This window comes from Hemitrygon akajei, unplaced genomic scaffold (assembly GCF_048418815.1).
Source record: "Hemitrygon akajei unplaced genomic scaffold, sHemAka1.3 Scf000077, whole genome shotgun sequence".
Lineage (NCBI taxonomy): Eukaryota > Metazoa > Chordata > Chondrichthyes > Myliobatiformes > Dasyatidae > Hemitrygon > Hemitrygon akajei.
In genome coordinates, this window is record NW_027331963.1 from 2,804,779 (window position 1) to 2,832,592 (window position 27,814).

General features: G+C 44.3%; 2 protein-coding genes across 2 annotated transcripts in view; one reads left to right on the plus strand and one right to left on the minus strand.

The window, feature by feature from the left end:
• Positions 1 to 355: 355 nt before the first annotated feature.
• The window catches only part of LOC140722422 (uncharacterized), a 69,858-nt gene continuing 42,399 nt past the window's right edge, over positions 356 to 27,814 (minus strand). The window contains exon 7 of the mRNA XM_073037166.1: positions 356 to 2,828. Within this exon, the coding sequence (XP_072893267.1) occupies positions 1,158 to 2,828 (1,671 nt within the window). The 3' untranslated portion in view covers positions 356 to 1,157. The remainder of the gene's footprint in view (positions 2,829 to 27,814) is intronic.
• LOC140722429 (uncharacterized) lies at positions 17,494 to 27,431 on the plus strand. Its single transcript, XM_073037171.1, has 3 exons — positions 17,494 to 17,509; positions 18,933 to 19,082; positions 24,865 to 27,431. The coding sequence occupies exon 3, from the start codon at positions 25,265 to 25,267 to the stop codon at positions 26,552 to 26,554; it is 1,290 nt and encodes a 429-aa protein (XP_072893272.1). The 5' UTR covers positions 17,494 to 17,509; positions 18,933 to 19,082; positions 24,865 to 25,264; the 3' UTR covers positions 26,555 to 27,431.

A 27,814-nucleotide genomic window follows, 5' to 3' on the forward strand; every position in this document is an offset into this window, starting at 1 on the left:
GACTACGCCCCCATAGCTGTTCATATCCCGGATGCAGGCCCCAATTTTGTTATGAATCGTAAAACTTCAGAAACGAATCAGCACCAATAGAGTACACCTGGAACAACACACACAAAATGCTGGTGGAACACAGCAGGCCAGGCAGCATCTATAAGGAGAAGCACTGTCGACGTTTCAGGCCGAAACCCTTTGTCAGGACTGCCTGAGACTGCCTGACGAAGGGTCTCGGCCTGAAACATCGACAGTGCTTCTCCTTATAGATGCTGCCTGGCCTGCTGTGTTCCACCAGCATTTTGTGTGTGTTTGAATTTCCAGCATCTGCAGATTTCCTCATGGAGACTACACCTGGAGTCTGTTTTTGATGTTAAAACTATCTTTATTAGAATCTACTTATAGTATAGTAACTTAAGCAAGATAAACAAAAGTTAACAGTGTTATGTGTATATATGTGTGTAAATATAAATCCAAAACTATTGAGCTTGGGGGAAACAAGGTCTGGAGTCTTGAGATGGTAAATTATGAAAGTTCAGTTCAACCACAGAATAGGTGATGAGAGAGATATTTGTAATCCAGGGTAAATGTCAAGGGAAGGCAATTATGTCGAATTCCACAGGTTCCATGGTGGTAAAACAAGAGAACAGTCACTGTAGATTTTATCTGTCATCCTTCCAAATCCACATACGAATTATCACCCAAAGTGACTTGTCACAAGGGGTATCGTCTTCAATTGAATTACCACACCACACCCAGGCAAGGGTAAACACATCGGTGGTCTTCATAGGATACCCCAAATCAGATCCACTCCTATCGATTAAACGAGGTGACAACCACACATTCGATATACGCTGAATCGATAATTAACCCACACTTGTGGGCATAGGAAAATTCCAAACAGTGACCCTTGGCACCTATTTCCCTTGTTTTGATCCTTCCATTTTTTCTCATTCATCTCCGTCTGACTCTGAGTGTCTGTGTCCTCAGTTAAAACTAAACAAGCTGGGAGTGATGAAAAAAAGCTGCAAGTCAGACTGATTCACCTTCTTAATCTCTCTCTCTCTCTTAAAATGACAGTCCACAGCAAACAAAACCTAGGGATTCATAACAACTGACTGGTGTGCCAGTAGTTCGGATGACTGAGTGAATCCTTTCCCGCATTCTCAGCAGGTAAATGGCTCCTCTCCAATGTGAACTCGCTGATGTCTCAGTAGTGTGGAAGAGCGAGCGAATCTTTTCCCACATTCTGAGCAGATGAATGGCCTCTCTCCAGTGTGAACTCGCTGATGACTCAGTAGTTGGGATGACTGAGTAAATCTCTTCCCACATACTGAACAGGTGAACGGCTTCTCCCCGGTGTGAACTCGCTGATGACTCTGTAGATGGGATGACTCAGTGAATCCCTTTCCACAGACTGAGCAGGTGAATGGCTTCTCCCCAGTGTGAACTCGCTGATGACTCTGTAGGTGGGATGACTGAGTGAATCCCTTCCCACATTCTGAGCAGATGAACGGCTTCTCCCCAGTGTGAACTCGCTGATGTCTCTGTAGGTGGGATAACCGAGTGAATCCTTTCCCACAGTCTGAGCAGATGAATGGCCTCTCCCCAGTGTGAACTTGCTGATGACTCTGTAGTTGGGATGACTGAGTAAATCTCTTCCCACATTCTGAACAGGTGAACGGCTTCTCCCCAGTGTGAACTCGCTGATGACTCTGTAGATGGGATGACTCAGTGAATCCTTTCCCACAGACTGAGCAGGTGAATGGCTTCTCCCCAGTGTGAACTCGCTGATGACTCTGTAGGTGGGATGACTGAGTGAATCCCTTCCCACATTCTGAGCAGATGAACGGCTTCTTCCCAGTGTGAACTCGCTGATGTCTCTGTAGGTGGGATAACCGAGTGAATCCTTTCCCACAGTCTGAGCAGATGAATGGCCTCTCCCCAGTGTGAACTCGCAGATGACACTGTAGTTGGGATAACTGAGTAAATCCCTTCCCACATTCTGAACAGGTGAACGGCTTCTCCCCAGTGTGAACTCGCTGATGACTCTGTAGGGTGGATGAATCAGTAAATCCTTTCCCACAGACTGAGCAGGTGAACGGCTTCTCCCCAGTGTGAACTCGCTGATGAGTCTGTAGGTGGGATGACTGAGTGAATCCCTTCCCACATTCTGAGCAGGTGAACGGCTTCTCCCCAGTGTGAACTCGCTGATGTGTCAGTAGGCTGGATAACTGACTGAATTCTTTCCCACATTCTGAACAGGTGAACGGCTTCTCCCCAGTGTGAACTCGCTGATGACTCTGTAGGGTGGATGAATTAGTAAATCCTTTCCCACATTCTGAGCAGGTGAACGGCTTTTCCCCAGTGTGAACTCGCTGATGTCTCAGTAGGCTGGATAACTGACTGAATTCTTTCCCACATTCTGAGCAGGTGAACGGCTTCTCCCCAGTGTGAACTCGCTGATGTCTCAGTAGGCTGGATAAGTCACTGAATCCTTTCCCACATTCTGAGCAGGTGACAGGCTTCTCCCCAGTGTGAACTCGCTGATGTACCAGTAGGTTGGATGACTGAGTGAATCCCTTCCCACAGACTGAGCAGGTGAACAGCCTCTCCCCAGTGTGAACTCGCTGATGTCTCTGTAGGGTAGATGACAGAGTGAATCCCTTCCCACAGACTGAGCAGGTGAACGGCCTCTCCCCAGTGTGAACTCGCTGGTGTCTCTGTAGTTGGGATAAATGAGTGAATCCCTTCCCACAGACTGAACAGGTGAATGGGTTCTCCCCAGTGTGAACTCGCTGGTGAGCCATTAGGTCAAATGACTGAGTGAATCCTTTCTCAGAAATTCAACAGATGACCAGCCTCTGCCCGGTGTGATGTGAACTGACTGGTGTGTCCACAGGTGAGAAGACCGACTGAACCCCTTCTCACACACAGAACAGATGAATGGCCTTGCCCAGTGTGAACTTGCTGATGTACCTTCAATTGTGATAACCGAGTGAATCCATTCCCACTGTCTGAGCAGGTGAACAGCCTTTCTCCTGTGTAAAATGACAGGCTTGCTATTTGGTCAAATGACCAATTGAATCCCTCTCCACAGTCTGAGCAGGAAGGATGGTCGATTGAATCTCTTGCTCCACTTCTTAAATATCCAGACAGAGACAGCAAAACTGGCGTGCCATGTTTGAGATTCCCGGCGACAAATTCCTTCTCATTTTTATCCTGTGAAAAGATTTACAAAATCCATCAATGGGTTTAGGACAACATTTCAGATGAAATTACTTTAGTTGCCAAGGTTTGATCTGGTATCACACTGTTACAGTGAGGTTCAATGAAAGTTGGACAGAGAAATCATCTCCTGACTGGGCAGAGTGCTGGAATCTGGAATGACCATCAATTCTCTGATGCTCTTCCTGTCTCTATAAGAATGGGGCATTTCTGTCATCTCCAATCTGTGCCTTGGCTCAGTTTGACTCTCTCCATTGGTATTATTCCCTGTTCCTGCTGAGCAGCATGGGTGCCTGGCCCCACAGTAACTGAAACACTCTCACACAAATAGTCTTTGTGGATGTGCATCTGGGATTTTCTTTTATGTATTATTAACTGAAAGTGCTACAGTTTTAACACCATATAAAAAAATTCCTGCTGAGAGGAATGGTTGGTCTGCACAGCTGTTAAAAGGGGTTAGAGTGAATTTTTGTAATATTTCAGGTTCTTGTAGAAAAGTACAACACAGAAACAGGTCCTTTGGGCCATCTAGTCTTGTGCTGAACTATTTAAACTGCCCACTGCCATACCCCTACCATCCAGGTACCTACACGAACCTCTTAAATGTTGAAATCGAGCTCGCATGCACCACTCGGGATGGCTGCTCATTCCAAACCTAGATGACCATCAGTGTGAAGAAGTTTCCCCTCATGTTCCCCTTAACATTTCACCTTTCACCCTTAACCCCTGGCCGCTGGTTGAAGTCCCACCCCCATCTCAGTGGAGAAAGCCAGCTTGCATTTACATTATCTATGCCCCTTTAACACAATCAAATCTCACCTCAATCTTCCACATTCCAATGAATAAAGTCCTGACCTGTTCAATCTTTCCTTATAACCCAAGTCCTCCAAACTTGGCAACATCCTTGTGAATTTTCTCTAAAATCGCTGAATCTCTTTTAAATCTTTCCTGTAGGTAGGTGACCAAAGCATCACACAATACTCCAAATTAGGCCTCCTTTACAAGTCAACATAATATCCATCTATTGTCAGTATTTGGCTCATGAAAGCCAATGGGCTAAAATCATTTTTTCCATCACTATCTAACTGTGATACCACTTTCAGTGAATTAAGGACTTGTATTCCCAGGTCCCTTTCTTCTACAACACTCCTCCGTGGCCGACCAGTCACTGTGAAAGACCTCCCTTGGTAGGTCATACCAAAGTGCAACAACTCACACTTGTCTACATTAAATTCCATTTTCCATTTCTCAAACCATTTTTCCCAGGGGCTCCAGGTCACACTGCAAGCCATGATAGTGTTCCTCACTGTCCACTACACCTACCAGTCTTGGTGGTCATGAATCTGCTATTCCAGTTAACCACACTATCATCCAGATTACTGATATAGATGACAAACAACAACAGATCCAGCACTGATCCCTGTGGCACACCACTAGTCACAGGTTCCAGTCAGAGAGGCAACCATCTGCTACCACACTCTGGCTTCTCCCAAAGACAGTGTCTCATCCAATTTTCTATCTCATCTTGAATGCTGAGTGACTGAACCCTCTTGACCAAGCTCCCATATGAGACTTTGTCAAGTGCCTTGCTAACGTCCATGTAGACAACATCCACTGCCTTGCCTTCATCCACTTTCCTGATAACTTCCTCGAGAGACTCTATAAGATTGGTTAGACATGACCTACCATGCACAAAGCCATGCTGTCTATACTTAATCAGTCCACATCTATCCAAATACTTATATTTCCGGTTCCTGCACATACGTTCCAGTAACTTTCCCACTATTCACTACTAGTCACCACTCCGTGGGTTTGGAGATTTCCCTTGAATTTCATAGAATCATAGAAATCTACAACACATTACAGACCCTTTGGCCCACAGTGCTGTGCCGTCTATGTAACTTACTCTAGAAACTGCCTGGAGTTTCCCTAGCGCATAGCCCTCTATTTTTCTGAGCTCCATCTAACTATCTAAGAAAGTGTAAAAAGTCCCTGTTGTATCCGCCTCGACAACCGCTGCTGGCAGTGCATTCGACACATCCAACACTCTCTGTGTAAAAAACCTACCCCTGACATCCCCTCGGCATATATTTCCAAGCACCTTAAAACTAAGCCCCCTCCTGTTAGCCATTTTAACACTGGGAAAAAATCCTCTGGCTATCCACACACTCAATGCCCCTCATCATCTAATACACCTAAAAAAAGGCTCTGAACATAAATAAGGAAATTATACATTGTTTTGAGGATTTGTTAGAAGTAAACAAAATTATCAGGGTATAGATAGGGTAAATGCAAGCAGCTTTTTCCACTGAGGTTGGGTGGGACGACAACCAGAGGTCATGGGTAAGTGGGGAAGGTGAAAATTTAACGGGAACATGTGGAAAAGCTCTTTGCTGAAATGGTCGTGAGAGTATGGAATGAGATGTCAGCACTAGTGGTGAATATGAGCTCAATTTCACCATTAAGAGAAGTTTGATTGGTACCTGGATGGTAGGGGTATGGAGGGTGATGATCCCAGTGCAGGTAGTTGCATTAGACAGCTTAAATGTTTTTAGCATTGACTAGATGGGCCTAATAGCCTGTTTCTGCACTGAACTTCTCCATGTTTCTGTGACAGAGAAGCTGGCCAAACTTGTTTGGAAGGGAAAAGGTAGGAGTGACAACGGAGCAGCAATGGCTGGAGTTTCTGGGAGCAATTCGAGAGCTGAGTGATCGATACATCCCAAAGACGTGGCAGCATTGGAAAGGCAGCAGGGCACAACTGTGGGTTAAATGAGAATCCAAAACCAACATAAAAGCCGAGGAGAGGGCAAACAAAAGAGCAAAAGACCGTTAGGAAGCTTTTAGAATCCAACAGAAGACAACTAAAGGAAAGTCAGATGACTTTGGGAGTGGAATTATGAAATGGTTGTCATTAATGAGTTTTGGTTGCACCCAACAGTCCGTGGCATTTAGAGGAATGAGATATCCAGGGCCTCAGTATCTGTTGTGCAACCCCCTGGGTCGCCTCAGGCTCGCTCAGCTTGTTCTCTTCTAGGGGGAGCAGCCTTCGGCCCTGCCAAACTGGGTAATCAGCTGGTGTGGATGCTGTGTGATGTCCCCGCCTTGCTCATAAACAGACAGTACACCATATGCGATTAAATGAGTACAATTTATAAAGGTTACTAAAACTAAGTTATTAATAACAATACAATATATATGAAGGAAAAAAAATAAAAAGGCGCCAAACTTATCAAAGTCCAAACCACTTCCTGCACAACCGTAGGAGCTCAATTACTGAAGTCTTCTGGCATACGATCCCCTCCGAACTCCTCGACCCGCAGCTTAGGACCACCCGAAGTGGTCCACCAAGCACATCTAGCTTCATCTCCTCTACTCGGGGTACCTCCTGGCCTCGGACTCCACCCCCCCCCCCCCCGCTTGGGGTCCGTTCCTCGCCCAGTTTACAGCATCGCGTCCTATCTCTCTCACCCCCTCGCGCCGATCTCCCCAAAAGCCCGCCAACAATAGCTTACAGACTCAGAAGCAAAACAACATGAATCCCAATTAGTTTACAAAGGAATACAATTCTCGTTATCAGTAAATTTTAACCCAAACAAGCTTCCAGCACTCTCTCGCAACAAAGAAACATTCCTACTTTTAACAAAACAAAGAAGGCATTTTGATTACATACACAGTAACAAAGAAAAAGAAGAAATCCCCTTTACAGTTGAAAACCAAGATTCCTTGCACTAGTTACCATTCAACTTTCATTTTGTCAGACACATACAGACTCTACACCCTTAAAATTTCACTTCTGAAGAACTCCCACTTACCAAGTACTCCTTTGCTAAAAAAAACAGCCTGTCCCAATCCACACTGTCCCGGGATTGCTGGCCACAGTGTCAGAAATTCACAGGAATCGTCCCGAAGTCGGAGTTTAAGGTAAAAACACAGAGAATCGCTCTTACCTGCATCCGACATTTTAAAAGCCTTCTGTGTTCTGCACGCATGCGTGATACTCGGGGACGTCATCAGCCTGACGCCTGCGCAGTTCATCAGTTCTTCAGTGCCTGATAAAAATTATTACCGCAGGGCCTTATGGGTAATAACGGTGCCATTAAACATTTCTTGAAGCACCGGTTCAATGTCCATATCTCATTCTTTTTCGGGTGTATAACAAAAACCTGCAGCTCTTTTAACGCAGAAAGCGGCTCACGTAAACAATGTACTCAATATCAACGTGTATCTAATGCCAAAGTAAAATGCAGATATAAAGCAGGAGATTCTGCAGTTGCTGGACATACAGAGACGCTCACACACAAAATGCTGGAGGAAATCTGCAGCTCAGGCAGCAACTAAGCAGCGGAGTACACAGTCTAGACATGCTGAAGAGGCTCGGTCTAAAAGTTGTTTATTTATTCCTCTCCACAATTGTTGCCTGATCTTTTGGTTACCACCAGTATTTTGCAGAAACTAACCATCTTTTTTTTTGGGTCAACCAGTTTCCAAATTTTTCTGATCTTCCTTTTGTAGCCATATCCTGCTGGTCTGTTTCCTCTTCCTCTTCCTCCTCGTAAAGTCTAGACCATTCTCTCTCTGGAGCCCCAAAGACGTGACTCAGGCTGGCAACACTTTGGTTTCTGATTCTGCAACACCGAAGTTTCACTCGCTAGTCTGCTGTCAGACTTTAGAGGTGCATTGTGTTGCGAGATCGCAGATTCGTTTAGTGTGAGTGTCGCTTTAAGTGCCTGAGTGAGGCGGGGCTGTGACGTCACACACGCGCTGCAGCAGAGACAGTGGGGGGGGAGAGAGGGAGGGGGAGGGAGAGGGAGAGGGAGAGGGAGAGGGAGAGGGAGAGGGAGAGTGAGAGTGAGAGAGAGAGAGAGAGAGAGAGAGAGAGAGAGAGAGAGAGAGAGAGAGAGAGAGAGAGAGAGAGAGAGAGAGAGAGAGAGAGAGAGAGAGAGAGAGAGAGAGAGAGAGAGAGAGAGACTTCAGCTTGTCACTGCTATGCCCAAAAGATTGGGTTGATCATCGGCACGCAGTGCACAACAGATGTGTGACTGTCACTTCGTATAATCCATATGTGTGGATTTGTTGGAGTATCCTGTGGTATCACTTTTGTTGGCCCTTACGTGGAATCGGGGTGTTCTGTGGTAACCACTTGAAGACGATATTCCTGCCACTGTCACCTGATGATATTTCTAAGTGGATTTCGGAACGAATCGAGGGATAAGATCTTCGGCGACTGTTATTTCGTTTACCCAGCGTGGAATGTGTGTGGAATTCTTCGTAATTGCCTTCTCTCTAGACGTTCGTGTGGATTTACACATCTCTCCTCTCACTCACTTATTCCGTGGATTACTGAACTTTTCCACTTTATCATCTTAAGACTTTAAGCATTGTTTCTCAAGCTTGAGAGTTCGGGAGCTGTATATAAGCAAATAAACTTCTGTTTATTTCATTTAATCTTTTATATTTGTAGCAGATACTAATGAGAGTGGTTTTAACATCGAAACCAGACTCCATTAGTGATCTGTTGCTGCTGGTCCGTAACAATTGCAACAACCCTGCTGTCTGAGGCACAGTCCTTTAAAATTGGTGAAAATGACCCAAAACTTTGAAAAGAGCGGGGAAGAAGGAGTTTAACCAACTTCGTCCGGAGCCCTGAAGAACGTCACAACCACAGTGAGCTCATCGTCTTATTCAGCCCGGAGAAAATCATGCAGGGAATTCATGCAGGTGTATAAGATGATGAGAGGCATTGGTCGTGTGGATAGTCAGAGGCTTTTTCCCAGGGCTGAAACGGCTAACACGAGGGGGAATAGGTTTAAGCTGCTTGGAAGTAGGTACAGAGGAGATATCAGAGCTAAGTTTTTTAAACAAAGAGTGGTGTGTGTGTGGAATGCATTGCCGGCGACGGTGGTAGAGGCGGATACAATAGAGTCTTTTAAGAGACTCTTAGCTAGGTACATGGAGCTTAGGAAAATAGATGGCTATGCGGTAGGGTAATTCTAAGCAGGTTCTAGAGTAAGTTACATGGTCGGCACAACATTGTGGGCCAAAGGGTCTGTAATGTGTTTTAGATTTCTATAGTTCTATGAAATTCAAGAGAAATCTCCTATCCCACGGAGTGGTGACTAGTTGCAACCTGTCATCTCAGGGAGAGTGAGAGGGGAACGGCAGGGGTAGATTTTGATATACTGATATGGAACAGAAATATGAGCAGGGACCAGATGGGCCGAGTGCCCTTTCTAGTGTACATTGTAAGTGTGGTAGAGACTGTAAGTACATGACACACGGGATTTGATACAGAACTGATTTATCCTTCACAGATCCACAATATTAAACACCAGTCTAGTTTAAGGCTAACATCAGCAGAACGGACTCCTCCAATGCTCAGTGACCAGGGTTCAGTCCTGGGTGCGATGAGCAGCCGCAAGAACTGCAGAATCTGACAGTAACAGTCCCTCATGAACCTGCAGCTCCCTTCAGTCACCGTGATGGTTAAACATTTAACACGGAGCTGATTTGAACTTCCTCACTGATGTGAAGTTGCTGGTGTTGCAGCAGCTGGGATGATTGAGTAAAACTCTTTGCTCACTCCGGACAGAAATGTGGCCTCTATTTATTGTGAACTCACCGGAGCATCACAAGGTGGGTTAACTGAATGAGTCTCTGCACACACACGGAGCAGGTGAACGGCCGCTTCCCAGTGCGAAGCTGTTGATGTATCTGCGATGGCCGACTGAATCCCTTCCAAAATGAGAGCCAGTGAATGACGTCCCACTGCTAAAACGTCATGGCGATGTATCCAATCAGATCACGGACACGGACACGTGTTCGGGCTCTCCTTGTAGCGAGTGGGGCGCTGTCTTCTCCAACATCTCCGCCTCAACATTCAAGCATCGGCGGTATTAAAGCGCTGGTGAACTGACAGATACAGCGGAATTAACGTGCTGTTGTGTTCGAGATTCCCATACACAAATTCTTTGACTTTCCTACACTGCTAAACGTTTACAAAGCAAGTCAGTGGGTGAAGGACAACATTTCAACTGAAATAATTTTAGTCTCCATGGTGCCTTCTGATTAAAAGACTGTCACATCTCAAAACAATTTAGAGGAACAAGACTTCATCTTCTAACTGGCCACATTTCCGGCATCAGGCACAATATCAAACTCTCTGCTTCCCTCTCTGTATCAAAATGAATCATTCCTCCCCTTCATCAGTCTGTGACTTGGCTCAGTTTGTCTGTCTCCTTCGCATTCTGAGCAAGCGCCACACACCTACTGAGATCACATTTTATTTACACGTCTGTGACTAGAGATTTTCTGATTATTATGTCCCTCCCGGCATTTGACGGTGGTAAACTCAGAGTCAGCAATGGTATTGACCCTCAGGAGGAGGTGATTAGGCTTTTTCGTTGGAGATCGATAAACTGCCGGTTGTGTGAGTCTGGATGAGTGGGTCGTTTTCAGACTGGAAGGAGGTAGCGTTTGGAGTACCTCAGAGATCAGTCCCTGACCACAGTTGTTCACAGTTTAATGTCCTGGCGGAGGCAGCGAGATGTGAGATGTCCCAGTCAGCTGGTGACGCAGAAAGAGTGGAGTTGGGGGAGGGGAGGCTATTCACATGCAATTTCGTAGCTTTGCAATCAGTACAGAGTGCACTGTGGGGCTGCAGTGGCGGGTTCCAATCTGCTAATTGGATTTGCTGACGGCATTACATTGATCTGCCGGATCCCAAATAATAACGAGGCATCATGACACAATATTGGTCATGACACAATGTATTTTATATACTGTTAATGACATAAAACATATTTACAGATTGTTACTGACAGAGAATCGTACAATTTGTGTTCCGTGTGTTATCTGACTGTACTTGCCTGTGATGCTGCCACAAGTCAGTGTTTCTCTGTACCTGTACCTTCCCGTACTTGTGCACTTGGCAATAAATTCAACAGGACCTGAGAAATCACAGTGAGATTTGATTAGTGCTGATCATCTTGGCAGCTCGGTAGGTCGAATGTATGAGACAGTACACTGTTAAATGCAAAACCCTGAACAGTGTTGATGATCAGAGGGATCTTAGACTCCAAGTTCATCGCTCCCTGAAAGAGACTGCACAGATTGATCGGGTGGTTAAGAAGGCAAATGGCATGGTTGTCTTTATTAGTTGAAGCACTGAGTTCAAAAGTCGGGAAGTTGTGTTGCAGCTGTTCCGAGCCTGCGGTCGTACTGTGACTGTTTCTTTAAGAGCGCCGGCGTGAGGAGGCGGGGCTATGACGTCAGTCACAGGCTGAAAGCGCTGACTGTGGACTGAACCATGAGAGAGAGAGAGCGATCTGCAGACAGGCAGTCGGCCAGTCTAAAGAGAGAGAGACTGGAAAAGCTGATAGCTTCAGTTAGTCGCAGCTGAGGCTTGGAACTCTCCTGTGCCCACAAGAGTGGGTTGATCATCGGTACACAGAACCACAACGAACGTGTGTGGCTGTCAGTTCGTACAATCCATAGGAGTGGAATTTGGAATATCTTGTATTAACCCTTGCCTGGGTATGTTGTGTGGTAACCATGTAAGACGGTATTCCTGTGACAAGTCACTTTCACTGAGAACTCGTCTGTGGACGGATTCGACGGATAAGAACTTCGTCGACGGTTATTTTGAAGTAACGGCCTTTTCTCTACGTTTCACCCCGGATTACAAATATCTCTCTCCCGTCATTTATTCCGTGGATTTCTGAACTTTCCTACTTTACCATCTCAAGACTCTAAACTTTGATCCCTCAGGCTCGATAGTCTGGGAGTTACATTTACACATATATACACTTAATACTGTTAACTTTATTTCGTTAAGTTACTGTATTATAAGTAGATACTAATAAACAGAGTGTTTTTACCATCAAAACCAGTGTGAACTCTATTGCTGCTGGTCCGTTTCTAAAACGCTTCAGTTCGTAACACAGTTTTATAAAACGAGTTAGACTACATCTGGAGTGTTTCATACAGTTCTGGTCGCCCCCATTCTCGGAAGGATGCCGGGGCTTTGGACAGGGCGCAGAAGAGGTTTCCCAGGATACTGCCTGGATTAGAGAGAACGAGGTATAACGAGAGGCTGGACAACATTTCAGTTCATTTCAGAAATGACAACAGTTCAGTTTCCTTCTGTGGCTCCAGAGCAGAAGCTCAGTCTGTCTAATATTTCCGCACAATTAAAATGGGGAATTTGTTTACTATCATCATGTACTGAACTTCCAATGAAAATCTTGCCTGACGTACCATCCGAACAGATCGATACATTGCAACAGTCCATTGAGCTGATATACGACAGAACAATCACTGTAACAAAGTATTATGGCTGCAGAGAAAGTGCAGTGCAGATAGACATATGGTGCAGGTTCACGTCGAGTTACATTGTGAGGCCGAGACCATTTTATCATTCATTTGGCTTCTAACCACAGACAGGAAGCCGTCCTTGAGCTTGCCATTACTAATAACTGCAGCTCTTCTTTTTTCTCACTTTCTCGTGGCACTAGACGGGAATGTCCATTAAGCACTTTATTGTTTAATCTTGTATTGGAGCCCTCAGCTATAACACTAAGTGAAGCTAAAAATATTCATGGTATCTCTATGAATGGAACCATACATAAGATTTCTCTTTAAGCAGATGATCTTTTGGTTTTTATTTCAAATCTTGAGGAATCAATTCCTAATCCTTTGGAAACACTTAAAGATTTCGGTAAATTTTCAGGATATAAACTTAACTTGAGTAACAGTGAATTGTTTCCATTAAATGTCCTTGTTAGTATATATAATGATATTCCTTTTAGAATAGTTAATATATTTAGATATTTAGGTATTATTATTACTAAAAAATATAAAGATCTTTATAAAGCGAATATAGTTCCTTTAATGGACTCCATGAAACAACAATTTTCTAGATGGAATCCATTTACTTTTTCTTTAATAGGTCGTACTCATGCTGTGAAAATGATTTTACCTAGATTTTTATATATTTTCCAAAATATACCCATCTTTTTAACTAAAAGAAATTTCGATCAAATTGACTCTCTTATTTCTTCCTTTATTTGGAATAATAAGAGACCAAGAATTAATAAGTATCATTTACAAAATTCTAAAAAAAGATGGTGGACTTGAACTTCCTAATTTAAGACTGTATTATTGGGCTGTGAATATTAGACAATTATATTTTTGGTTATATTGGCTTGATAAGAACCAAAAATCATTATGGGTTGAATTGGAATTAAAAGCTGTTAAACAATTTTATTTAACGTTAGTTTTAGGAGCTCCATTACCTTTACAGCTCTCTAAAATTCCAAATTTAAATATTTACCCGGTTATTAAACAATCCCTACGGATTTGGGTTCAGTTTCGTAATTTAAAAAAAAATTAAACAATTTACGTTGTATAGTTTTTATATCGAAACTTTCCATTTAAACCATCAAGAACTGACCCAATTTTTCTCCTATGGAAAAATAAAGGGATCCATTCTTTTACAGATTTATTTTGTAATGGTCGATTGATGACCTTTGAAGAGTTAATTAACAAATTTCCTCTCGCTCGTACACATTTTTTGCAATATGTTCAGGTGAAACATTTTTTACAACAATGTTTACCTAAGTTTCCATATTTACAAGAATCTGATTTGTTGGATACCATTTTGAAATTGAATCCCTTAGTGAAAGGTTCTATTAGCAGAATTTATAATTTATTTTTGTTACAAAAGGAGAACCTATCACTAAAGATTAAACAAGATTGGGAGAGAGAACTTAATATGACCCTTGTTAAAGAAGATTAGCTTCGAGTTTTGAAAAACGTAAATTCTTCTTCTGTATGTGCCAACCATTGTTTAATTCAATTTAAAACTGTTCACCGTTATTATTTTATAAAGGAGAGACTATCTAAAATATTTCCTACTACAGGCAAATGCTGTGATAATGTGAAACTGAAGTAGCTACTTTGTCACATATGTTCTGGTCATATTCTTCATTAAAATCGTTTTGAAAATCTTTATTTTCTGCAAGTTCTAAAGCTCTGAAAATGAACTTACAACCTAATAGATTGACTGTTCTATTTGGAATAGCTCTACATCATATTCAGGATATTTCATCTTCAGATCAACATGTAATTCCATTTGTTACACTACTGACAAGAAGGGATATTTTATTAAAATGGAAAGATATTTCTTCCCCTACATTAATTGAATGGTTTTCTCAAGGAATGTTATGGCTTAGTTTGGAAAAAATAGAAGTAGAACTTTTGATACTCGATTCGATTTTGAGAGAAGATGGGGTTCTTTTGCCAAATATTATCACTTAATTTGAATTATGCTATATGGTTTCCGTCCAATTTTATTTTTTTATAAATATGAAATGACGGTTGATGATTCTTTTTTAAAAAATTTAGATGATGGTCAAACGTATTGCTCCGGAGGGTTCATTGCTAACGGATTTTCCCCTTTTTTTTTGGTTACTGGGTTTATTTCCGAGGTAGATGGGGTACTTTTTTCCCTTATTTTTCTATATATATATTTGGCATTTTTATATTTTACGATCAGTTTTTTTCAGCTTTATTAATTGTATACATATTAATCTATTGACGTTTTGAATCATTTTATAGCTGTAGAAGAGCATGTATCAATAAAAAAGATTCTAAAAATGAAAAATGAAACTGGCAAAACAATCACGAGACATATGGTGCAGAGTCACGTCGAGTTACATTGCGAGGCCGAGTACATTTTATCATTCATTTGTCTTATAAACACAGACAGGAATCCCTCCTTGAGCCGGGTGGTGCGCGCTTTAAGGCTTTTGTATCTCTTCCCCGATGGGGGAGCGAGTTTGCAGCAAGAATGTCCAGGTTGTGAGGGTCTTTGAGTACATGCCCTGCTTTTCCGAGGCAGGGGAAGTGTAGGAAGAGTCCATGGAGTGGAGGCTTGTTTCTCTGATGTTCTCTGCTCTCCAAAGTTCTCTGCAGTTCCTTGCAGTCATGGGCAGAGCAGTAGCCGTACGAAGGAGTGAAGTATCGACAAGAAGCTCAGAGACCCCGGCCTTCACCCTGCCTTGTGTAGCTGAATCCTGGACTTCCTGTCAGATCGCCTGCAGGTGGTAAGAGTGGGCTCCATCTCCTCTGTCTCTCTGACCCTCAGCACACATACCCCACAGGGGTGTCTCTTTGCCCTCTCCTTTACTCTCTGTATACCCATGACTTGTGTCGCCACCCACAGCTCCAATCTGTTAATTAAATTTGCTGACGACACTATACTGACTGACCTAATCTCAAAGAATAACGAGGCAGCCGACAGAGAAGTGATCACCCTGACACAGTGGTGTCAAGAAAACAACCTCTCCCTCATTGTGACAAAAACACAGGAGCTGGTTGTGGATTACAGGAGGATTGGAGACAGGGACCAAATTCAACATTTCCAAGACTGTTATTGACACAAAATGCACATTTTAATATTGATCATGACCTAATGTATTTTATATATTGTTAATGACATAAAACATATTTACAGATTGTTACTGACAGAGAATCGTATAATTTGTGTTCCGTGTGTTATCTGAATGTACTTGCCTGTGATGTTGCCACAAGTCAGTGTTTCTCTGTACCTGTACCTTCCCGTACTTGTGCACTTGGCAATAAATTCAACAGGACCTGGGAAATCTCAGTGAGATTTGATTAGTGATGATCATCTTGGCAGCTCGGTAGGTCGAATGTATGAGACAGTACACTGTTAAATGTAAAATCCTGAAGAGTGTTGATGATCAGAGGGATCTTAGACTCCAGGTTCATCGCTCCCTGAAAGAGACTGCACAGATTGACCGGGTGGTTAAGAAGGCAAATGGCATGGTTGTCTTTATTAGTTGAAGCATTGAGTTCAAAATTCGGGAAGTTGTGTTGCGGCTGTTACGAGCCTGCTGTCGTACTGTGACTGTTTCTGTAAGAGCGCCGGCGTGAGGAGGCGGGACTATGACGTCAGTCACAGGCTGACAGCGCTGACTGTGGACTGAACCATAAGAGAGAGAGAGCGATCTGCAGACAGGCAGTCGGCCAGTCTAAAGAGAGAGAGAAAGAGAGACTGGAAACGCTGATCGCTTCAGTTAGTCGCAGCTGAGGCTTGGAACTCTCCTATGCCCACAAGAGTGGGTTGAACATCGGTACACGGAACCACAACGAATGTGTGTGGCTGTCACTTCGTATAACCCATAGGAGTGGATTGTGGAATATCTTGTGTTAACCCTTGCCTGGGTATGTTGTGTGGTAACCCCTGGAAGACGGTATTCCTGTGACAGGTCACTTTCGCTGATAACTCGTCTGTGACGGTTTCAACGGATAAGAACTTCGTCAACGGTTATTTTGATGTAACGGCCGTTTCTCTACGTTTCACCCTGGATTATAAATATCTCTCCACCATTATTTATTCCGTGGATTACTGAACTTTCCTACTTTACCATCTCAAGACTCTGAGCTTTGTTCCCTCAGGCTTGATAGTCTGGGAGTTATATTTACACATATATACACATAACACTGTTAACTTTCCTTTACTTCATTAAGTTACTACATCATAAGTAGATACTAATAAAGAGAATGGTTTTAACATCAAAACCAGACTCCAGTGTGAACTCTATTGCTGCTGGTTCGTTTCTGAAACGTTACAGTTCGTAACACAGTTTTATAAAACTAGTTAGCCCACATCTGGAGTGTTTCATACAGTTCTGGTCGCCCCCATTCTCGGAAGAATGTCGGGGCTTTGGACAGGGCGGGGAAGAGGTTTACCAGGACACTGCCTGGATTACAGGGCATGAGCTATAACGAGAGGCTGGACAAACTTGTGTTGTTTTCTCCAGAGCGGCGCAGGCTGGGGAGAGACTGGATGGACGTTTCTAAGATTACGAGAGGAATAGATAGAGTGGACAGACGATATATTTTTCCCGGGGGTTGAAATGTCTAATACATTTAAGGTGAGAGGAGATGTGAGCGGCAAGTTTGCTTCTTTCCTCAGACTAATGAGTAGCCGGAGTCTCTGCCTGGGGGGGGTCAATCAATCCTGACACGTGATCCCGTTTGCCCCTCCCATTTAACCGCAAATGGGCAGCATCTGCGTGTCTGTTTCCGAGGCCCCGCCTCCCGATGATGTAACAATCTCTTCGCGCATGCTCACAGTCTCCGGGTGGACGGTGTTTTCCTCTCCGCTCAGAGCTGAAGTGCGTCGCCTCTGTGTACGGGAAAGACTTTCGTCCTTCCGTCGGGATCACTGTCTGCGGGCCGAGATATCACTTTCCCATCGGTGAGTATTGAGACCGATCCCGAGCGGGGAGATCCGATGTTGGCCGTGAGCCCCGAACTGAGGGCCAGTTACTCATTTATTTTCCAATTATCTGGGCTCGTCAGAAATGTGTCGACTTCACTTAATCTGCATTGAACGATCCAAACCAGGAGCCCAGGCTGTCTGTTTCCGCAGAATTGTAATGGAAGTCCCGCCGACAGGTCACGTGAGGCTGTGTGCCGCAGATTCGCCCCGCCCTCCGCTTTGTGACGCCAGATGACGTGGTGTGATTTTGCCCACTGAGTGCCATTAACTTCCCCGAACTCTCCTCGTTTCCTGAGGCTCCTCACATTTGTCCTGGAGCTTTATGGCTGTTGTGTCTTCTCCCGGACTGGGGTGGGTGAGAAAGGAGAACGTCCCAGGTTGTGGGGATCTTTGATTTCATTGCCTGCTTTACCGAGGGACTGGGAAGTCTAGGGGGAGAATGGTTCGAGCCTCAGCTCCCCGCAGTAGAGCTGAGCCACACATTACTCCTGCACGTTCATAGTCCAGCGACGGTGGCCGGTCCAGTATAGACAAGACAAGATCTGTATCCTAGGATCTGTAATACAAATTTCCTGAAATGGTCCTGTTTTCACCTGGAAATGGAGTGATAGTATAACAGTAAAGGAAGCACAACTTTTCCCTGTAAATTATCCTGGAACCGATTTGTCTGTTATTCCTGGAAATGTGTTCAGTACAGTTGTTGCTAACAAGGTTTACATGAATAATCTCAGGAATGATCGGATTTATATATGAGGAGCATTTGATGGCTCTGGACCTGTGCTCAATGGAGTTCAGAGGGACAGTGGGGGTGGTGGGAGATGTATGGTTAAGTAAACCTACCGAATGCTGAAAAGCCTGGATACAGTGGACGTGGAGGGAATGTTTCCATTAGACAGAGAGTCTGTGATCTGACAGCACAGTCTCAGAATAAAGATGCTTCCCTTTAAAACTGAGATGAGAAAAAAATTTTGGCCAAAAGATGTCTGATATGTGGAATTTGTTGCCGCAGAATTTGTTTAAGGCTGCCATTTGGGTATATTTGTGAAGATTCATATACTGATGATTGCTGAGTAGCTTCAGGGTTACAGGAGGAAGGCAGGAATATGGTGTTGGATTAAAAATCAGCCCTGGTTGAATGGTTGAGTGGTGGGACAGACCAGATGGATTGAATCACCTGATTCTGTTCCTCTGTCTTGTGTCTTACCATGACTGAGTGATGGCTCCTTCTTATCCCGTATCGTCTGTGTCATGTGAGGGACAATAAAAGATTGTTCACTGAGATCATTATATTTGCCTTCAACGTTTAAATTTCAGTGAGTTTTGTCCCTAGTAACATTAAGCAGAAATGTTTGGTCCTCCTTTTCATTGTTAACGTGCTTCATTATCTTTCATGTTAAAGTTAGACCTGCGGTGAGAGATTTATTGGAAGAAAAACCACGACTGAAGACGAGGGAACTGCAACAAGTGAACCAGCCCGAGGATTGAGAGCATCAACTGGAGAGAACCCATCTGACTCGGAGATTCCAGTGATTCAGTCAGGAGAAAGTTGGTGAGTCTCATTTACTCAAACACTTGTCCTTTAGACATTACGTACCATCACAAAGGAAAGTAGGAAATAGTTGGGAGTGAGACTGAATCTGCCCAGAAGAACCAGTTATGCCAGTACCAGTCAGACCCAGTTGTGAAGAAGCTCCCCCCTCCCGCAATATTCCCTTTAAACTTTTCGCCCTTCACCCTTAACCCATGTCCTCTGGTTCTTTTTTCTCTCCCCTAGCCTCAGTGGAAAAAGCCTGCTTGCATTCACTCTATCTATACCCATCATAATTTTATATACCTCTATCAAGTCTCCCCTCATTCTTCTACACTCCTAAGAATGAAGTTCTAACCTATTCCACCTTTCTCTGTAACTGAGTTTCTCAGGTCCTGGCAACATCCTTGTAAACCTGCTCTGCACTCTTTCAACCTTATTAATATACTTCCTGTAATTCGGTGACCAAAACTGCACACAATACTCCAAATTTGGCCTCACTAATACCTCATACAACCTCACCATAACATTCCAACTCTTATAATCAATACTTTGATTTATAAAGGCCAATGAACCAAAAGCTCACTTTACTACCCTATCTACCTGTGATGCCACTTTTAGGGAATTTTGTATCAGTATTCCTAGATCCCTCTGTTCTAGTGCACTCCTCAGTGCCCTGCCATTTACCTTGTATGTTCTACCTTGGTTTTTCCTTCCATAGTGCAATACCTCACACTTGTCTGTATTAAACTACATCTGCCATTTTTCAGCCCATTTTTCCAGCTGGTCCAGATCCCTCTGCAATCTTTGAAAACCTTCCTCACTGTCCACTACACCTCCAATCTTTGTATCATCAGCAAATCGGCTGATCCAATTTACCAAATTATCATCCAGATCATTGATATAGATGACAAATAACCATGGACCCAGCACTGATCCCTGTGGTACACCACTAGTCACAGGCCTCCACTCAGAGTTGCAATCCTCCACTACTGCTCTCTGACTTCTCCCATTCTCAATTTCCAATCAAATTTACTACCTCACCATGTATACCTAGTGACTGAATCTTCCTAACTAACCTCCCATGCGGGACCTTGTCAAAGGCCTGACTGAAGTCCACAACATACACTGCCTTGCCTTCATCCACTTTCCTTGTAACCTCCTCGAAAATCTCTAATATATTTGTTAAACATGACCTACCATGCACAAAGCCGTGTTGACTCTCCCTAATAAGTCCCTGTCTGTCTAAACAATTGTCAATCCTATCTCTTAGTACTCCTTCCAATAATTTACCCATGACCGACATCAAACTTACCAGCCTATAATTTCCTGGATTACTTTTTGAGCCTTCTTTAAACAAGGGAACAACATGAGCTATCCTCCAATCCTCTGGCACCTCACCCGTAGATAACAACATTTAAATATATCTGCCAGGGCCCCTGCAATTTCAACACTAGTCTCCTTCATGGTCCGAGGGAATACCCTGTCAGGTCCTGGAGATTTATCTACTCGCCTCAAGGTAGCAAGCACCTCCTCCTCTTCTATCTGTATAGGTTCCATGACCTCAATACTTGTTTGCCTTATTTCCATTGATTCCATGCCAGTTTGCTTAGTAAATTCAGACACAAAAAAAACATTTAACATCTCCCCAATTTCTTTTGGTTCCATACATAGCCAACCACTCTGATCTTCAAGAGGACCAATTTTATCCCTTAACTATCCTTTTGCTATTAATATACCTGTGGAAGCTCTTACTCTCCTTCACCTTGACTGCCAACGCTACCTCATGTCTTCTTTCAGCCCTCCTGATTTCTTCCTTAAGTTTTTTTTGCACTTTTTATACTCCTCAAGTATCTTCTTTGCTCCCTGTTTCTTACACATGTCATACATCTCTCTCCCCTTTATCAGAGTTCCAATATCCATCGAGAACCAAGGTTCCTTATTCTTATTCACTTTGCCTTTAATCCTGAGACTTTGTTCCCAGGGTGTCCTCATGGGCCGTCCAGAAATGATTTCAGCTGGTGACAGCCCTGTTTTCCCCTATGGGGTAACCCTCATGTGGAATCGGGCTAATGGTCGTACCTTCAACCAAGTGAGTCCAGTCTCCGCTGTTAGTCTGGCCAGTTTACTCTTCAGAGTGCCGTTGCCTCTTTCCACTCTGCCAGCGGCCCGTGAGTGGTGTACACAGTGGAATTGTTGCTTGATAGCTAGTTTGTTACATACCCATTTGTTTACTTTCACCACAAAGTGTGGGCCATTGTCAGAGCTCAGCATCTCTGGCAGGCTGTACCTGGGAATTATTTCCCGTAATAATACCTTCACAACAGTCACAGCAATATTGATGGTAGTTGGAATAGCTTCAATCTATCTATTGAGCACATCTATAATATCTAAGCAGTGTTTATAGCAATGTACTCTAGGCAATTCAATAAAATCAACTTGTAGACCAGTGTGCAGGGTACAGGTTACCAACCATACCCTCCTTTCCCAGGTGTGTACAATTATGTATATAATCGACCAATATTGGTAAAAACTGTGTAGGAACACAAACCTGTCCCGCTGGGTGATCCAAAAACCTAGGTCGGGGTCTTTCTGGCACCCCATCTGGGACCACAGTTTTCACTCCTCCTCAGAGGCATCCCCCTGAAAACTACGTACCTCCCTCATGTCTGGCAAACCCGTTCTGCTTTAGTCACGGAAGGTTGTTTGACGGGAACCCGAGGGGACTACAACTTCTGAGGATTTTGCCACAGCTTTCGCTGTCTAATCTGCTAAAGCATTACCTTTAGTGACCAGGTTAGACATGCGGGCATGGGCTGCACATTTAATAACAGCCAAAACTTGAGGTAGCTGTAGAGCGGTGAGTAAGTTGTTTACAAAGGTGGCATTACTAATGGGGAGGCCAGAGGAAGTGAGGAATCCCCACGTTCCCAGAGATCCCCGTAGTCATGTACAATTCCAAATGCATAACGGGAGTCTGTGTAAACCTTCCCACTTCTGTCTGTTGCTGGGATACAGCTCAGCCTTCTGGGCGGAGACAGCTGCTTCAAAAGAGGCCTGCTCAATTACTTCACTGTCCGTCCCTATCGCATAGTCAGAATATCGGTTTCCTGATAGATCCACAAAAGAGCTTCCATCCTCGTAAAATTTGCCTCAGGCTTGAGGGGGTATTGCAGAATGGATGGGAGAGTCTGTCCTTCTTTGAGGGTGATTCAGACGGGGGCAGTCGGTGCGGACAACCATGGCCTGAAATTGCCCAGAGCTGTGGTACAGCGTCTTGCGTTCAGTCAATATTAAAAGAGTGTCTTACCAGATGTCCCGTCTTCACCTCCGACTCCTTCCAGTATTGAGGTTGGACTGCGGCCACGTCTTGCCAGTCTCTCTCAGTGATGGAGGCTTGTTTTGTCAGGGTGTGGGCAAGGAACCATAGGCTCTTTGGCTTGAACCCAGGGCAAACCCTATCGGTGGTATGGGGAACCACCAGTCCTGTCTGTTGCCAAAGGAAATCCAGAGCTTCGGCCAGTAATGCCCTGCCCGCTCTTCCTTTAACCTCTCCAATCACTGTGACTGGGAACTTCTGTCCCTCGAGGGGTGCATAATATTGGCTTTCCTCAGTGACGCACCCCGTAGGGTCATAGCACAGAGTCACATGAGAGTCGGCCACTGGCGGAATTGGTTCAAACGCAGTGGAGTCCAGATTAAGTGCCCACCACTGGGGGGTTTAGAAACTGGGGAAGCTGTCGGTTGTTCACTAGCCCCAGGGTGACACCCTTGTCTGTGTCTCTGCTCCTCCTGTCCTCCACAATCAGCTCCTTTGTTTTTGTGACAATGAGGGAGAGTTTATTTTCTTGACACCAGTCAGATGTTGTTCAGACCTCAGATAGAGTCAGCAATCAAATGGTTGAGCATGGTGCGATGAATGTGCTGAGCTGTGTATATCACAATGCAAGAAGCATCGTAGGAAAGCGAGATGAGCTCAGGAAAGGGAATTATGATATTGTAGACATTATTGGGACGCGGTTGCACCCAATAGTCTGAGGGATTTAGAGGAACAAAAGTTATTCAGTAAGTAATTTTAACTTTCCATATATTGACTGGGACTCCCATACTGTAAAAGGACTAGATGGGGTAGAGTTTCTCAAATGTGCCCATAATCGGTACGTAGAATTCCTGACGAAGAAGGGTGCAATAAGCTGTTAGGCAATGATCAGAGCTGGTGACAGAAATTAGTGATCAAAATGACATGAAGTTCAAAATAAAGATGGAAAAAGAGAGATCTGGACCATGGGTTGAGATTCTAAATTGGAGAAAGGTCAATTTTGATGGTATCAGAAAGGATCTGACAAGTGTGGATTGGGACAGGCTGTTTTCTCACAAAGGAGTACTTAGTAAGTGGGAGGCCTTGAGAAGTGAAATTTTGAGGTTATAGAATTTGTACATGCCTTACAAAATGAAAGTTGAAACGTAACTGGTTCAGGGAAACTCGGCTTTCAGGAGATATTGAGGCCCTGGATATTTCGTTCCTATAAATGCCTCAGACTGTTGTGTGCTACCAAGACTCATTAATGACTGACTCATGAATCATCTTTCCACGCTCTGAGCTCATTTGACTTTTTTTTCTTTGGTTGTCTTCTGTTGGTTTCTAGCTTCCCAATAGCTTTTGCTCTTTTGTTTGCCCTCTCTTTGGCTTTTATGTTGGCTTTGGCTTCTCATTTCAGCCACAGTTGTGTCCTCCTGCCTTTCCAATGCTTCCTCTTCTTTGGGATATATCGATCACTTATCTCCCGAATTGCTCCAAGAAACTCCAGCCATTGCTGCTCCATTGTCACTCCTACCTTTTCCCTTCCAAACAAGTTTGTCTAGCTTCTCTGTTATAGAAGTGTGGAACAGTTCACAGAGAAACTGGCTATTTGGCTCATCTTGTCAATGCCGAAAACAAAAAACATTTAAACTGTCCAATGCATGTACCTGCACCAAGACCATCACCCTCCATACCCCTACCATCCAGACTCCCATCCAAACTTCCTTTAAATGGTGAAACCAAGCTCATATTCACTACTTGTGTTGGCATTTCATTCCATGCTCACACAACCATTTCAGTAAAGAGCTTTTCCAAATGTTCCTGTTAAATTTTCACCTTCCTCACTTATCCATGCCCTCTAGTTGTTATCCCACCCAACCTCAGAGGAAAAAGCTGCTTGCATTTACCCTATCTGTACCCTCATAATTCTGTATACTTCTGACAAATCCTCAAAGTAACGCATAATTTCATTCATTATGAGAGCATTTTTTAGTTGTATAAGATGATCAGGGGCATTGACCTTGTGGATAGCCAGAGGTGTTTTCCCAGGGCTGAAATGGCTCACATGAGGGGGCACAGTTTAAGGTGATTTGAAATAGATACCGTGGGGATGTCAGGGGTAACTTTTCTACACAGAGAGTGGTGGGTGCATGGAATGCACTGCCAGCTATTTGTGTGAGAATGTTTCAGTTACTTTGGGGCCAGGAACCCATGCAGCTCAGTGGGAACAGGGAATAATACCAATGGAGAGAGTCAAACTGAGCCAGGTCACAGATTGGAGATGGCAGAAATGCCCCATTCTTATAGAGACAGGAAGAGCATTAGAGAGTTTGATGGTCATTCCAGATACCATCACTGTGCCCAGTTAGAAGATGATTTCTCTCTCCAACTTGTGTTGAACTTCACTGTAACAGTGTGATGATAGATCACACCTTGGCAACTCAAGTGACCTCATCTGAAATGTCCTACATCCATTGATGGATTTTGTAAATCTCTTTACAGGTTACAAATGACGAGGAATTTGCGGGAATCGTGAACACAACACACTAGTTTTGTTGTCACTGTCCAGATATTTAAGAAGTGGAACAAGGGATTCATTCGATCATCTTTCCTGCTCAGACTGTGGGGAGGGATTCAGTAGATCATCTGTGTGACTGGCACACCCATCATCTTACACAGGCGGGACCCGATCATCTGCTCAGACGGTGGGAATGGATTCAGTCGGATATTTCAACTGAAGGTACATCAGCAAGTACCCACTGGGCAAGGCCATTCAACTGTTCTGTGTGCGAGAAGGGATTCAGTCCATCTTCCCACCTGTGGACACACCAGTCAGTTCACTGGGCAGAGGCTGGTCATTTGCTGAATTTGTGGAGAAGGAGTCACTCAGTCATCTGATCTAATGGCTCACCAGCGATTTTGCACCGGGGAGCGGCCATTCACCTGCTTAGACTGTGGGAAGGGATTCACTCAGTCATACGAACTACTGTTACACAAGTCAGTTCACACTGGGGAGAAGCCATTCACCTGCACAGACTGTGGGAAGGGATTCACTCGGTCATCTAAACTAAAGGTACATCAGCGAGTTCACACTGGGGAGAGGCCTTTCACCTGCTCAGACTGTGGGAAAGGTTTCACTCAGTCATGGACCCTAATTGCACACCAGCGAGTTCACACTGGTGAGAGGCCGTTCAACTGCTCAGACTGTGGGAAGGGATTCATTCAGTCATACGAACTACTATTACACAAGTCAGTTCACACTGGGGAGAAGCCATTCACCTGCTCAGACTGTGGGAAGGGATTCACTCGGTCATCTAATCTAAAGGTACATCAGCGAGTTCACACTGGGGAGAGGCCTTTCACCTGCTCAGACTGCGGGAAAGGATTCACTCAGTCATGGACCCTAATTGCACACCAGCGAGTTCACACTGGTGAGAGGCCGTTCAACTGTTCAGACTGTGGGAAGCGATTCACTCATTCATACGAACTACTGTTACACAAGTCAGTTCACTCTGGGGAGAAGCCATTCACCTGCTCAGACTGTGGGAAGGGATTCACTCGCTCATCTAAACTAAAGGTACATCAGCGAGTTCACACTGGGGAGAGGCCTTTCACCTGCTCAGAATGTGGGAAGGGATTCACTCAGTCATGGACCCTAATTGTACACCAGCGAATTCACAGTGGTGAGAGGCCGTTCAACTGCTCAGACTGTGGGAAGGGATTCACTTACCCATCCCAACTGAGGGAGCATCACCGAGTTCACACTAGGGAGAGGCCGTTCACCTGCTCAGACTGTGGGAAGGGATTCACTTGCTCATCTAAACTGAAGGTACATCAACGAGTTCACACTGGGGAGAGGCCATTCACCTGCTCAGACTGTGGGAAGGGATTCACTTGCTCATCTAATCTTAAGCTACATCAACGAGTTCACACTGGGGAGAGGCCATTCACCTGCTCAGACTGTGGGAAGGGATTCACTCGGTCATCCCAGCAACTGGTACACAAGTCAGCTCACACCGGGAAGCGGCCCTTCACCTGCTCAGACTGTGGGAAAGGATTCACTTCATCATCTCAACTGAAGGTACATCAGCGATTTCACACCAGGGAGCGGCCGTTCCCCTGCTCAGACTGTGGGAAGGGATTCACTTGGTCATCTCAACTACAGAGACACCAGCGAATTCACACTGGGTAGAGGCTGATCACCTGCTCAGACTGTGGGAAGGGATTCACTGGGTCATCTCAACTACAGAGACATCAGCGAGTTCACACTGGGTAGAGGCTGATCACCTGCTCAGACTGTGGGAAGGGATTCACTGGGTCATCTCAACTACAGAGACATCAGCGAGTTCACACTGGGTAGAGGCTGATCACCTGCTCAGACTGTGGGAAGGGATTCACTTGGTCATCTCAACTACAGAGACACCAGCAAATTCACACTGGGTAGAGGCTGATCACCTGCTCAGACTGTGGGAAGGGATTCACTGGGTCATCTCAACTACAGAGACATCAGTGAGTTCACACTGGGTAGAGGCTGATCACCTGCTCAGACTGTGGGAAGGGATTCACTGGGTCATCTCAACTACAGAGACACCAGCGAGTTCACACTGGGTAGAGGCCGATCACCTGCTCAGAATGTGGGAAGGGATTCACTCGGTCATCTCAACTATGAAGACACCAGCGAATTCACACTGGGTAGAGTCTGATCACCTGCTCGGTCTTTGGGAAGAGATTCTCTCAGCCAAATCAACTAAATGTGCATCACTGACTTTTACACTGGGGAGAGGCTGTTCACCTACTGTGAATGTGGGAAGTGATTCACTGAGTCATCTAACCTTATGTAAATATCGCTTTGGCTAGCAACTTAATATAGGGGGTCATAGCCCCCCAGCCTAGAAAAGAAATCTCATTTGGGTGGATGCTGCGTGATGTGTCCCCTGTTACAAATCAGTACTGTACCCCGAAATACCAAACCGTACACAATATGTGATTAAACAATTGATCTTTATAATTCTTACTTTGACTGAGGCAATGATGTACAGTATATCAGTAAAGTTTCCCGTAACATTTGACTTCATTGTTATGTATTATCTTGCACCTTCTACCTCACTGAGTTTTCCAGGAATCAGTTTTTGCTAGAACAACAAGAGGTTTAATTGATTGCAGCACCTGGTGGGGTAAGAGTTATAAGCTACGAGCATAGGGTATGACAGGAAAGATTCTAGCATTTTGTTATGAACCAAAACACTTCAGAAACGAACCAGCAGCAATAGACTGCACCTGGAGTCTGGTTTTGATGTTAAAACCACTATCTTCATTAGTATCTTCTTATAATCTAGTAACTTAGGCAAGATAAACAAAAGTTAACAGTGCTATGTATATATATATATATATATATGTGTGTGTGTGTAGATATAACTCCCAAACTATTGAGCTCGGTGTTGGGGGGGGGGGG

What these genes read in the sequence shown, in the direction of transcription:
- LOC140722429 (XM_073037171.1), top strand. Translation starts at nt 25,265, where the DNA reads ATGGCTCACCAGCGATTTTGCACCGGGGAGCGGCCATTCACCTGCTTA.